The sequence below is a fragment of the Eurosta solidaginis genome, chromosome 5 (assembly GCF_040869045.1).
Source record: "Eurosta solidaginis isolate ZX-2024a chromosome 5, ASM4086904v1, whole genome shotgun sequence".
Classification (NCBI taxonomy): Eukaryota; Metazoa; Arthropoda; class Insecta; order Diptera; family Tephritidae; genus Eurosta; species Eurosta solidaginis.
In genome coordinates this window covers 248,924,420-248,939,133 of record NC_090323.1, presented here as the reverse complement: position 1 = coordinate 248,939,133, position 14,714 = coordinate 248,924,420, and the positions used below count along the sequence as shown (strand labels likewise).

The following is a 14,714-nucleotide window of genomic DNA, read 5'->3' as shown; positions in this document are numbered from 1 at the left end:
ATATTTTAGTTACTAATAAATCAGTCTATAATTAAAATTTAATATTTTATTTGCATGATTCTGTTTTGCTTCACCTAATTTATACATACATATCTATATAATTATGCATCAATTTGCATACACGAATTGGCTTTAGGCGTACTTACAAATTCTGCACTGAATTTATAAAACAAATAAACAAACTAAATATATATATATATACTTATGCATTTTAAAACAAATTTTTAACATTTTAAATTTTATTTTAATCTCTTTGCATACTTTTGGGCGTTACCCCTATGTGTGTGTATATGTGCGTTTTTGATCAAATTTGTTTAAAATTAGGTCAAACTTTAAGCTATTATATGCATGCATAACTTAACTTTGTTTTACATATTTTTTTTTACTTTTTTGTTTTAATTAATAGTGGGGAGGTTTGGCATTTATAGTACAACAAATCTTTGCTAAGTTAATAAGCGTTCACACTTTCTTATTGAATTTTTTTTATTTCAAAAAATACAAATTTTACATTTCAATATTTCGGCGGCTGAGTAAATCAACTTACTTCGTTTGCCGATCCGAAAACGCCTTATCTCACACTTTGATACCAAAATATGCTTTCTCAACTGAAAATGTATTAAACTTATGCTGAAGATAATTTTTTTTTTTTTAATTCTGTGTTAGGTGATGAATTTCATATCAAAACCTATAAAAAAAGGCATATTTTGAACCCGACCCCCTCAGATTTCGATGAAATTTTGCATAGAGGTACACTTTACCTATACAAACACCACCTCATTTTAGAAATTGTATTTTTGAAAAATTGTGGGCGTGGCAAGGTGTCAAAGTTGTTAAAAATGCGTGAAAAAATTACGGTAATAGGTACTTTTGAGCTGTGATAACTACGGAATGGCTCAACCGATTTCCAAGATCTTAGTACCACTGGAAAGGTATTCTAATCGGCTATAGAAATCGTACACTGAGAAAATTTTTATTACACTGAAACGCATTTTTTTTGTTTATAAATGCTTGATCTTTGTAATTTTTTCCCAGTTTAGTTTTTAAAAATGGATTTTCAGCAAAATAAAAATCTTGCAGTATACGTTCTCGAAAGCCTATTTGAATACCTTTCGAATGGTACTAAGATCTTGGAAATCGTAATTCCGTAGTTATCACAGCTCAAAAGTACCTATTACCGTCATTTTTAACGCATTTTTCACAACTATGACACCTTGCCACGCCCACAATTTTTCAAAAATGCAATTTCTAAAAATGAAGTTGTGTTTGTATAGGTAAAGTGTACCTGTATGCAAAATTTCATCAACATCTGAGGGGGTCGGGTTCAATGCATATCGGTTTTGATATGAAATTCATCAGGTGTACTTCAAACAAATTCTGAGGGAACCCGTTTTGTTGTATGGTTATTTTCCACTCGGTCGTCGATTTGTGATAAATATGGTGTCGAACATATCGGATTCTAAGTGGAATGTTACCCTTTATTGGCTGCGAAAACGTCCTTTCTAAAAATATTTTTCAAAAACACCATTTTTAAGGAATTATTTCAAGAACGCCATAAGTTGGGTTGAAAACGTTCTATTTCAAAATGTTTTTCATAAACTCTTTATCTCAAATCAAAACGTATTGATTTCATGCTCATAGAGGGCATTTTTGAAACAAATTCTGAGACGGTGCGTGTTTGAAAACAATTCAGAAGAAGGACCTTCTTTAAACAAATTTTGAAGAAGGACGTTTTCAGAAGTTTACTAAGATAGGGCGTTTTTGAAATGGCAACCGATGTGTTGCTTTTTGTCATCTAAGCTACATATTCTCCGTTTTTCGAAGTTAGCCCTCAAAACATAGGTATGACCTTTAAAATTTCAAAATTTTCTTTAAACACATACATATGTACATTAAGTAATATTGTGGTTGGGATCTGTACTTTTTTTCTATTTAAATAGTATAACTTTTTTCTATGAAAGTTTATATAACAAGTGTTATACGGGCTTAAAAGAAGGAACTTCGAAAAAATTCAAAGTCATTTATTTCTGAATTTTTGGCTACCAGATCACGCCCATATATTAATTTTTTAGGCTTTCCAAATTTCAAGTTTTATAAATATTTTTTTGGGGCATAACTTAAAAAATAATTTTAGTTTCGAAAAATTGTCAAATATGTATTTTTATTTTGTCGTTGTGTTCTACCATACCAAGTCTTCCCAAAATAATTTAGAAAATCGGCCAACTTCGAAAATAAGTGTATAGCTATAACTCTAAAAGTAAATCGGGTTTTTTAAAGGCTGTCAAATACTTATTTTCGTTTTATCGTTTTGAACTACTACACTAAATTTTACAAAAATTCTTGAAAATTAGTGAATTTCGAAACAAAATTTTACAGACGTCCGCAGCAGCAAAAAGGCTGCAAAGTGTAAAAAAGTGAAACCGGCGAAAAATTAAGTTTTATTTGGTATTTTTTAAAATTTACAAGTAAACATCAAATTTACAACCTCGCTTTGCCTGTCACTATGAATTTTAAATGAGTATTTATTTATTGGCATTCAAATTTCTAGAAGGCAGTAAGTGAGCTGCACTGCTTTAATCTATGGACGGCAGCTTAATTCTAAAAGTAATTCAAATTAAGAAAAATGTGTCAAATAAGTATTTTCTTATCCTTAATCTTAAAAAAAGTGGTAGTCGGATAACGAGATATTCACATAAAAACAAACTGAAACTTCAAAATTCTCTTGAAAAACGAATGTGAAGCAACTTTTGCATTGTTTAAAAATCGACTAGCTGTCACTATTCGAATACTTACAGTTTCATAAATTAAATATTCTCTTGTTAAAAAAAACTGCTAAACGAGCTTCTAGCAAAGTGAAAAAATGTCCACTGCAGATGGCTTACAATAACTGCCAAACGTCTTTACATATAGCAGAACTCATTTAAAATTACAAAAAAAAAAAAAAAAAAAAACGATTCGAATAGTCGAATCTGTCACTAATCGGAAGCAAACAACTAGTCGATTAGTGATAATCAAAATTCCTAACAACTTTTGCTAATCGATTATTCGAATAGTCGATTTTACAATCAACTAAACTTATAAGTTCTTGTAGTTTTTTTCTTTTTTTATTTTTGCCAGGTGGCAGACAAATCTTAACTAACTTGGCAGGATACTAGTCTAGTCTGTTTTGAAAGATTTAAAAGAATCTGAAACGATCTAATTCATATTTATGTAAGTATGAACCTATATATAGAGCCGTATCCGTCAAATTATAAAAGTTCGCGAAAAAAATTTCTAAATTTCAATATATGATAGGAATTGATAGCCAATCATAAACCGTTGAGATAAGTAACATAACGTTCACATTTCAAAGCTTTTCTTATGACGTTCTCTTTTCGGAAAATACCCTGCCAAAATCGCGAGTACTCCATGCATGCATGTAATGAGTACTCGCTATGGACCAACCGAGTGCTCCAATATTACCCACAATTCATACAAAAAATATGGTCCCATTAACATTGCGATGTCCTAGGACTCGACCATATACTACAGCTCCGCATTAGATCAGAGTAATCCATGGAGTACCCACAGTCCAATAAACATCGTGTAGTGATTACAATCGTTAAAACGAGCAATGATCGGCTTACAATATGTTCGTGTAGAAACATGAGTTGGTCATTGCTGCAATACAGTGGAGTATAATGGTAAGTACTCCAGTGGACCACATGATCCAACGATTTTTGCAGGGTAATGCTATTCTTATCAGCTCTCTCGTAACCCTTCAAAAATCGCGAGTACTCCATGCATGCATGTATGGAGTACTCGCTATGGACCAAGTGAGTGTTCCAAAATTAACCACTAGTCATACAAAAAATATGGTCCAATTAACATTGCGATGTCCTAGGACTGGACCATATACTCCAGCTTCTCATTACATCAGAGTAAACCATGGAGTACCCACAGTCCAATAAACATCGTGTAGTGATTACAATCTTTAAAAACGAGTAATGATCGGCTTTAATCCCTGCAAAAATCGCGAGTACTCCATGCATGCATGTATGGAGTACTCGCTATGGACCAAGCGAGTGCTCCAAAATTAACCACAATTCATACAAAAAATATGGTCCAATTAACATTGCGATGTCCTAGGACTGGACCATATACTCCAGCTCAGCATTACATCAGAGTAATCCATGGAGTACCCACAGTCCAATAAACATCGTGTAGTGATTACAATCGTTAAAAACGAGCAATGATCGGCTTACAGTATGTTCGTGTAGAAATATGAGTTGGTCCATTGCTGCATTACAGTGGGTATAATGATAAGTACTCCAGTGGACCACATGATCCAATGATTTTTGCAGGGATATGTTCGTGTAGAATCATGATTTGGTCCATTGCTGCATTATAGTGGAGTATAATGCTAAGTTCTCCAGTGGACCACATGATCCAACGATTTTTGCAGGGTAAGTTGTTGTTCCATTCAAGAAATATTTCCCACTGAATAAAAAGCGGAATAGCGTTGGCTACAAATTCAGCCATTTTATCGAGCGCCGGTTGGCCTTAATTCAAAAGTTCGAACTATAGGGCTAATTAAACTTCCTTAACCCTAATGCCATAGTCGTAACCATACCCATATCCATAACCATCTCCAATGTGATCAATTAATGGTTCCTTAACCTAAAAATCGTGAAAATTCATAAAAATGAAAACGCAAAAAATTACAAACATATTCGACAAAAAATAAGTCTCCTAGTCATAACGTATCCAAAACAATGAATAAAATCTACAAAAAGTTATTAAATTCACCAACTCAATAATTTTTTGGTTATGGATATGGCGAGAAACCAAAAACCAATTGGTTGGCTATGGTTTGGTTATGGCGTTATAGTTATGGTATGGCAGCATTCATCAATTCATTGATTTCCATAAGGTAGATTCGATCAGCTGTTTATCTGGTTATGGTTTTATGGTTATAAGTCACCATTAATTGGCCCTTAAAGAGTGCAACATAAAGCCCCCATTACTGATACTTAGCATAGACTTGACTTGACTTGGCGTAAACTTGGCCACTTAGCCACGATTATACTCCACTTGGCGCATACAACATGGCATCATAATCAGCGTTGAAATTTATTTTTAAATAAATGTCAATTTGTATGACAAAATGTCAAAATGAAATGGAAACAAACAAATGGCATCTCAAAATGTAAACGTCACTTAAAACTTACATAGAAAATCAAAATTCAACAGACTTCTAAGTCAAGTTAAGTGTTGCTATGTTTTTAGTAATCAGTAACATGCAATGTTCATTTAACAGAACTGTAAGTGACAGTTCTCAAGCCAAGTCAAGTCTATGCTAAGTATCAGTAATGGGCCCTTAAGGGTAGAGCTTTTTCCAGAGAAGAAAGCGCCATAATAAGATAAATCTGGCTCCTATAAATTTGTTTCTTGTTTATGCAAATTTTCGGTAACAAGCTTAAAGTTCGAGGGTTATACATAAGCTGTTTTTAACAAAAATTGTATTTGCTGCATGTATTTGCATTTTGCATTGATTAATAATATACTCAAATGGACAATTGTATAAGTCACTTGAGACTGCAAGTAACAGACATTAATCTTTAAAATTACTAAAAATTATCATTCAAAATATTGTACATATTTGCTAAACCAATTTTCTAACAATTGTTCGTAACTAAATGTGTATTGCGATAACACAAAATTTAAACAAAACTATTAACATGATGAACTCTTAAAACATGAGAAATAAAATTTACTAAACTATTTTGTTTTTTAAAAACAAACTAACCATTACGCTTACAAACAAACAAGTTCAGTAAACGTAAATGGTTTCTGTGGAAGAACATAATTTACACTTTTAAGAGCAATTAAAAAAAATATTTTACATGCTTAGGCTAGTAATATAACGGTTTTTGCAGTATACTGACATCTTTTTGTCGAGGGTCTTGCTCATATTCTTCTATACAATGGACGAACACAATCTTCTTTTATGTACATACATTATGGTGGGGTAAATTTATTGTTGAAAAGGCACATCCAGTTTCTGAATCTATGGGTCATACTGAGTAATATTGTCCATGGGACCATAGGTCTGAAATGAATTTCGAGGCTCCCTAATTTTGTTAAAAAATTTTATATCCCAATCCGAATAGCGAATCTCACAAATAATATACATGAAAATAAATGTCAATTCGGATTGGGATATAAAGTTTTCTAACAAAATTAGGGAGGCTCGAAATTCATTTCAGACCTATGGTCCCATCGACAATATTACTCAGTATGACCCATAGATTCAGAAACTGGATGTACACCTGAAGTTTTTTCCCCCCCATTTTTCCTCATACAATTTGACCCGCCCTAACATACATATATGGAAGAAAATTAGGAACACCTTCGACAAAAAAAAACAAAAATTCCAAACTAAACGGAAGTCGATATCGTTTTTAAACTTGCGCACTCGGAAAAGTTCTAAAAATTTCCAATAAAAAGTTGTAGAATTTGATGTTCGTTGAATTGCTGTGAATTTAGTTTTAAGTGTTGAGCTTAAATTTTATTTTATTTTTCTCCATTGCTTTCTATTTTTCCATTGCCATACCTACCTTCAAATAATGCTGATAGGGAGAATGACCAGAGAATGGAAGAAAGGTTTGGTTGTTTGCTCGCGGGAAATAAATTGAATTGCCTATGTGAGTTTTAAACCAACTTTTCTTTTAAATGTGTCTATAAAAATCCAACTACATGCAAAAAAAAAAATGCATGGCGCGATAACCTCCGAAGAAATCTTAGGCCGAGCTTCGCTTCTAATTTGCGTCGTGCTTCTTTTAATTTTCCCTACAAGTTGGGGGGACATGTTTTATGCCGACTATGAACGGCAGCAGCAAGGCAGATGAATTATACTGAGAAGCTTTTCATGGCATAAATGCACTCGGAGTGTTTGCCAAATCATTTCCGAGGGGTGGCGCCGATTGGAAAAACTTTTTCCTAATTAAAAAAAAAAAAACTTATTTTTTTATGTTACTTTGCCCGTGAGTTGAACCTAGGACCCTCGGTGTGATAGGCGGAGCACGCTACCTCCTCAGACTACATATTAACATTAATTTACAAAATCTAGAAAATATGAGCAGCCAGTTAGTTAAAAAAAATGTGAATAATGCAATATACTTATGAAAATGATATAAAAGTCGTGCTTGGCGACTTTAACGCCAGGGTGGGCAAAGGTGTTTTAGCCCCACAGTCGGAAAGTTTAGCCTACACAATGAAACTTCTCTTAATGCACTGAGGCTGATTGACTTTGTCGGTGCTCGAAACATGGTTATATCGAGCACGAGGTTTATGCATAGAAAGATACATCAAACTACATGGCTGTCCCCTGATGGAAATAATCGCAATCAGATCGACCACGTTGTGATAGACGGACGGCATGTCTCCAGTGTTTTAGATTTGCGCACGATCCGAGGACCTAACATCGACTCGTCACAGCCAAAAGACGCACCCGTCTCTGTGCGGCTAAAACCAAGGAACAAAAAACACAAGGAAAGCTATACGTCGAAAGGCTGCAATCACAACAGACTGCCAATGATTTTGCAACTCGACTTTCGCAGGGGCATATCTCCAAAGCACTTCGTACTGCCGCCGAGGAAAAATTTGTTACCGGCGACCACGGAAAAACAACTGGTACTATAAATAATGCCGCGTTGCAACCGAAAGAAAAGACGCAGCCTACAGGGCTACGTTAAAAGCGAGCGCAACAACAGGAGTGTGTGAACGCTATCGCGAGTTGAAAAGGGAAGCGAGACGCCTTTTTAGGAAGAAAAAAGCAGAGGCATAGAGACGTGAGTGCGAGGAGCTTGAGCTGCTAGCCATCAGGAAAAACGTTCGAAAGTTTTACCAAAAAAAATCGGCGACAGACGGAAGGTTTTAAGACCGGGGCAAACTCTTGTAAGAACGAAAACGGCGACTTTGTAACTGATGTCCACAGAGTACTTAGATTATCGAGGGAACACTTCTATGCTCTCCCAAATGGGGACAGCGATTTACCACACAGGGCTGACGAACCCGATCCCGCAATCGATGAATAAATGTCCCTCCCACCCGATTATGACGCAATCAGAATAGCAATAACCAGATTGAAAAAACAACAAGGGCGCAGGCGCTGATGGATTGCCTGCGGAGCTATTTAAATACGGCGGCAAGGAGTTGGTAAAGCGCATGCATCAGCTTCTTCGCGAAATAGAAAACTGAGTGTATATTAGCCAAAATGATATAATTTTTAATATGACATAAATATATTAGTTTTAAGATCTTTTGTAAATATATTTCCCTATCCCTAGTTTTAAGTTATTTTAGAACAAACACAAATATGAAATGAAAATCCATTTTTTTTACCTTTTTATGGATACATCCCACTCAGCATTTAGATGATTAAATTTTGAATTTCCCTACATATCAATACAATTTGATTACCCTTTCTGACTAAATAATGAGCTATCATACAATAGAACGAAAGAAATAATCAAATATGAATACTTTTGATGATCAAAAACTGAAAAACATTTTTCGATCACTTTTTGAATCACTTTTGAAGTCCTTTGATGATTACGGGCTTCATTCTCTATTACGAAACGAACGTTCGTTTCGCCTCAGAGACGAATCGCTAGTGAATTTGTACTATGCTAAACGATGGAAACATATCAATTGACAATTGATTTCGCCTTTTATGTTTGACGAAAAGTAGGAAACGTAAAGGCCGAACGAAAATGATATAGAATACCATTGTTATCCGAAATCTTTTAGAGACGAATCGTTCGCCTGAGCTATCGTTCGGAATACAGAATGAGGCCCTAAATTTTTATATTTCAACAACAAAAAGAATAGTCAAATATGCTTACCTTTGATGATCAAAAACTGAATATAGTTTTTCAATCACATTTTGGAATTATATTTGAATCAAACGTGTTTACTTTAGCTGATCAAAAATTTATAATCATTTTTAATTCAGCTTTCTGAATCTTTTATGAATATATTTGTTGACTGAATAATGAATTTTATACTTGTTAAAATTTTACTTTTCAATGAAAATCTTATTTTTTTCACATACACATATTTTTCAACCATGAAGCTCAGAAAAAATATATAAAAATTTTACTATTTATACCATGATACAAAAAATGGAGGTAGTTCCATTTAGTGTGACGTTAGCCACTTGACTTTTGCGGGGACAGTGAATTTTTCTAATTTTGATGGATTTCATATTAACGAATACGACTAAATTACTTTCATAGTTATTTTAAATAAAAAAAGAAACAACAATGAGCCCCATGCCTTGGGAATATTTTTATACGAAATATCAGCCTAGAAAAGAAGGCTTTTAATAAGTTTTCGAGCTCCCGAAAATTGTTTTGGTGGAAGAAACATGGATCGAAGTATGCAAAGCAAGGGAATATAGCCCGTATGTTTGCACAGAGCGTTTTGACAAAACATACACGTTGATCAATTGCTTGCTCAAAGGTCCTTATAAACCGACACCGCAATTTCTTGATAAATTGGCTAGAGGTCCACATTTTTTATTTATTGTATAATTCAAGTGTTGCGCTTTAGGAGGGAATCATTAAACATTTTTTTAAGGAGGACATTACCCTGTAGATCTGCAGGTTAGTTACTAGTTATGAGAGTGTTTTTGCCCGTTGTACCAGAGGTCACCTTGGGACAACCCCGCCTATACACATTCTGTGCCCTTTTAGCATTGAAATAGATGTGCAGACTTTGGAGGTACAATTTTTCTCAACATGCCTTGAGAAATATTCACTGTAGGGGCATGATAATAGGGCCATGCTAGAACAATAGGATTTTTTTCTGTCTAGGGTCAAGCTGCCATAAAGATATGAGTCATTAACCAATCTATGAGTCATCCACTCTTTTTCAATGAAATTGCATGTTTTACTGTATTCTCAATTGATATGAATGCACATAAATCGTGCTAAAGCATATTATTATTGTCTCAGATGACCATTGCGTTTTCATCCTAAAGGAATTTTCCATCCCGAAAAAACACAATTTCGCCTTAAACAGTAACGGTATGGCAACGCTTCTGGCAAAACAACAAACATTATGAAACTTCAAGAATCCCCAAAAACGTCAACAAATTTTGAGTGGAACTACCTTCTTTTTTGTATCATTATTTATACAAAAGATATTTTTCAAGACAAGAAATAACGTAAAATCTTTCCCAAACCATTTCTCCACCTTCGGCTTCCCAGAAAATACATAATAGTTGGACAATACAAAAGTTGTGAGCTATTTGAAACCCAGGTAGGTGAAACTCTCTTGAAATACATATGTATGTACCTGCATATGGCTTCAACATCCCGTACCATTTCGTATTTTAAGATGTTGACGATCATAGCTGATGTTGGATGTTGTAGTCGCAGGTGTACGTATATCGGTCAAGTTTGTTTGCGAGTGACCTGTGGTTCAAATAGGTCACTTCCGCATGCTTTCTTCCCCTGATGAAATAAGATTATTATGTAGTATCTTATTTTGAATGAGATATGAAGAAGAAATGCATGAAATCGCATTCAAAAATCTGAACCAAAGCGATTGAAATATGTTCACGAATATATCAGAAAATGACTGTGAAAAGCAGTCAAATATTACTCTAAAACAATTAAAGCTCAATTTTATAATGATATCAAATATGAATAAAAAGCGTTTCGAATTAGGAATCGTAATTGATTATTCAAGAATAATCATATTTAAGGTACATTTTTATCCCGAAGATACATTAATTTTCAAACAGAAAATGCTTTTAAATTTGAACGTTTTTAATCATCTTGGGGTATGGTATTTGAATATTTTTTGATCAAAATTTAAAAAAAATGCTGGCTGGGATGTAATAAAAAAAATATTCAAAGAACAATTAAAAAAGATACTGTCAACAACCTTAAATTTTTAGTTAAAAACACTCTTAGGTAAGTTAGCTATAATACGTTAAGAAACATATGTATTTAATTAAACAATGAAGGAATGTCATCTTTCATTCCCATAACATGGCCTAGCCAACGTAGCCGCTGCGTTTTAATTAGCTTGACTATGTTGATGCCTGCGGAACAGTCCCAGAGCAGCTTTATGATGTTGTCATGGTCCATGCTTCTGTACCATATAGCAGGACGAGTTACCATAATTGCTTTGTAGAGCATGATTTTCATTTGCCGAGAGCGGACTTTACTAGTCCAAAGTAGTATTTACTGGCAATGGCGATTCTTCGCTGGATTTCAGAGCTGATAATGTTGTTTGTGTTAATGCTGGTTCGCAAATAAACGAAGTCTTTTACTTTTTCGAAATTATGGCTGCCAACAGTAGCGTGTTGCCAAAGCGCAAATGCGCTGAATCAATGACAGCAGGTTCTTCGTTTCAATACACATCTTTTCCGCTTCTTTTTGCAGTTTAGTGTAAGCAGAACTTATGGCGCGGTTCTTCAGGCTGATGATATCAATGTCTTCAGCATACACCAGTAATTGCACGATTTTATCGAATATAATTCCAGAGCGGTTAAGTTCTGCAGCTAGTATAGTTTTCTCCAGCATCGAATTAAAGAAATCGTACGGCTTTAAAATCGACGAAGAGGTGAGGTGTGTCAATTCTTTCTTCGAGGGTTTTTCTAATATTTGGTGTATTATGAAATTGTGGTCGATGGTAGATTTATCAGGTCTGAAGCCGCACCGATAAAGTCCAATCAGCCGATTCACCGTGGGCTTCAATCTTTCGCACAATACGCTTGACAGGTCCTTATGTGCAATATAAAGAAGGCTGATTCCGCGAAAGTTGGCGCAGTTTGCAGGATCCTCTTTAATATGGACTGGGCAAAGAACACTTAGAATCCAATCGTCGGGGAACATTCATTTCATTATCATCGATTGCCGGATTGGGTTCATCAGCCCTGTGCGGCACATCGCTGTCTCCATTTATCTCTTGTCAAAAATCCTTACGCAATTGATGCACTTTGCATCAAATTTAGTAAGAGCTCTTATCTCTTGCTTAGTTATATACTTTTCGACTTAAAAAGGAGTATTATGGGTAAATAATATTTTAGTACAAACTTGCACAAATTCGTGTTTTTTCGTAAAATATACCTGAACTGTTTTGCTATAATCCCTTCAATTTCACAAATGACAGAGGAATCTCCCTTTCAATAACATTCATTATACCTATTGTGACGAATATTAGCAACACTAAGGGATACTATCATCTCTAAGCCGATACTAAGCAGTCACTTGTATTTACATAAACAAATCAATCATTATGTATACACATATATACATACAAGCAGCGGAGAGATACTCACAAAAGTATGCAATCATCGGTATTACTCACATATACACGCGCATATGGCTATGCGAGAGGCTATAAACGTGCATCTGTAGTTTATAGCCAGTAAGTTTATAGCTGGTAACTAAGTAGTAAATTCTAGAAGAATCGCCTAGAAGTATGCGAACGAGACAGCAGAGTATAAAAGGAGCGAAAGCTGAGTAAGCAGCAATCAGTTTGATTTAAGCACGCTATTGGTTGCGGAGTATAAGTGTTATTGTGAAGTATTTTCAAAGTAGTTTAATAAAGACCATTTTGCATTATTGAATATTATGAATAAACAGTTTAGCGATACGAATGTTACCAGAAGGTTGCAAATTAGAGGAATTTCACTAAATTCGTTACACTATTTTTCTCCCTTAACAGGTCTTCCCTTTTTTCGAACATTGTTCAGAACAAGAGGAAAGGGAAAAGAAAAAAATCTAAGAATACTAGGAATGGGTGAAGGGAAAAAACTCGCTAAGAATTTTTGTTAAGAATTGGGCTGATTATTATTATTATTATTTTTTTTTTTAATTGAAACCGTTAATAATGACAAGCGGCTAATAATGTGTTATTTCACGTGTTTACTACTTTTTTTATTTCTTTATCCAACAAACTTATTTAAAATTAAAAAAAAAGCGTAAATAGAAACCAGAAAACTAGAAATTAATTGAAACAATCATTCAAAATACAAATTAAATTGTACTACACGTAAAAGGCGTGTTTGAAACCTTGTGAACTGTTATCGAGTTACACATTAATGCATGTGTGTGTTTGCAAGCTTAAACGAATTTGTATTACACATTAATGTATACTCAAAAATTAAGTTTTCTAATATCTAAACATTTTTTAACATAACTTCTTACACATAATTGTCGCATACATGCGATTGATCAAATTTTTTTTTATGCGCTAGACATAAATAATATGCAGCAAATACGCAAACAAAATAACATTAATAACTTTAATTATTTGACAAACAATAATACATAGTATGTACCTAATTGGAAGATATATTTCCATCATTATTTTTTACTACACACATACATATGTATGTATGTACACAACATGAATATGTATGTATGTAATTTAACATTTTAGAACTACTAATAAGCCAATTTTGTTTTCTTTTAATTATAAAAATTATAGCTAAACTAAAATTTTAAATAAATGAAATTTAAAAAATTAAGATAAACTTTCAATTAAATAATGCATATTTTGCTAAATAAACGCTGACATCTAGTATATCAGCAAATTTAATTTTTTTGCTTAGTAATTATATGCTTTTTTACTTTTTAAAACGTATAATGCATTACAATATACATACATATATATTTACATACATATTTGCACTCTTTTAGGAGGTAAAGCTTTATAGAAATATATGCATTAGGGTGGGTCGATTTGTATGGACAAAAGTTAACAGATATCGCGCCATCGATTTTTCGATAGGACTTGGGCTCAGGAAAAAAAGTTCCACCACGCATACCCAAAAAAATTAGTTTTGAGCATGCGAAATTTCATTTTTTTGACTTTTTCGACTTTGATTTTTAAGATTTTTTTCATGACCTACTAAAAAAATTTTATATATATACCCTGTCCGACCCAAAAATCGCCAACGTTTTTACCGCACATTTTTGGGTCGGACAGGGTGTACATGAAAATATTACAATCAAATGAAAATTTTTTTAGTAGGTCATGAAAAAAAACTTAAAAATCAAAGTCGAAAAAAAGTCAAAAAATGAAATTTCGCAGGCCCTAAAATTGTTTTTTTTTTTTTTTTTGGGTATGCGTAGTGGAACTTTTTTTCCTGACCCCAAATCCTACAGAAAAATCGATTAATAAATCGGCCCAGTCTAATATGCATGTATTTAGGTGTATGCTTGACGATGCTTGCTTGTTTGGGTATGTATGTATTTCGATGACATTACAATATTCCATAATCTAAGACAATTTAATTGATTTCACCCTAATGTCGTTTGCTTTTAGTCATTTTTAAGTTTTTGTTTACGCTTTTTTTACAGCTACTACGACTATGTGTATGTATGTATTTATATTATGTACGCTCTTTCGGTGTAATATACTTAATTATATTAATGATGATACCTTATTACTTCAATCTCTTTTATGAACACTTCACACAAGCTCCTTCTACATCAAAATCCAAAACCATAAGTTTGGTCTCCTCAGTGCCATTGCGTGATCCCACAGCACATATCAATTTTGTATCGTTCGCTCTGAAATAAATTAATTATTATAAATGGTTAACAAATAACAATAATAATAGATTTTTGGTGAATATAAGTCCGAACAGTTGTAGGCTGAGCTTCTCCTTTAATTGAGTTTCCGCAGAGTGTGCAAAGTAACAAAAA

General features: G+C 33.7%; 1 protein-coding gene across 3 annotated transcripts in view; it reads right to left on the bottom strand.

Annotated features, from left to right (window-relative positions):
- Window positions 1–375: 375 nt before the first annotated feature.
- ago (archipelago) overlaps window positions 376–14,714 on the bottom strand; it is an 87,639-nt gene continuing 73,300 nt past the window's right edge. For all 3 annotated transcript variants that reach the window (XM_067789573.1, XM_067789574.1, XM_067789572.1), the window contains one exon: window positions 376–14,579. In XM_067789573.1, coding sequence (XP_067645674.1) covers window positions 14,468–14,579 — 112 coding nt within the window. In that variant the 3' untranslated portion in view covers window positions 376–14,467. The remainder of the gene's footprint in view (window positions 14,580–14,714) is intronic.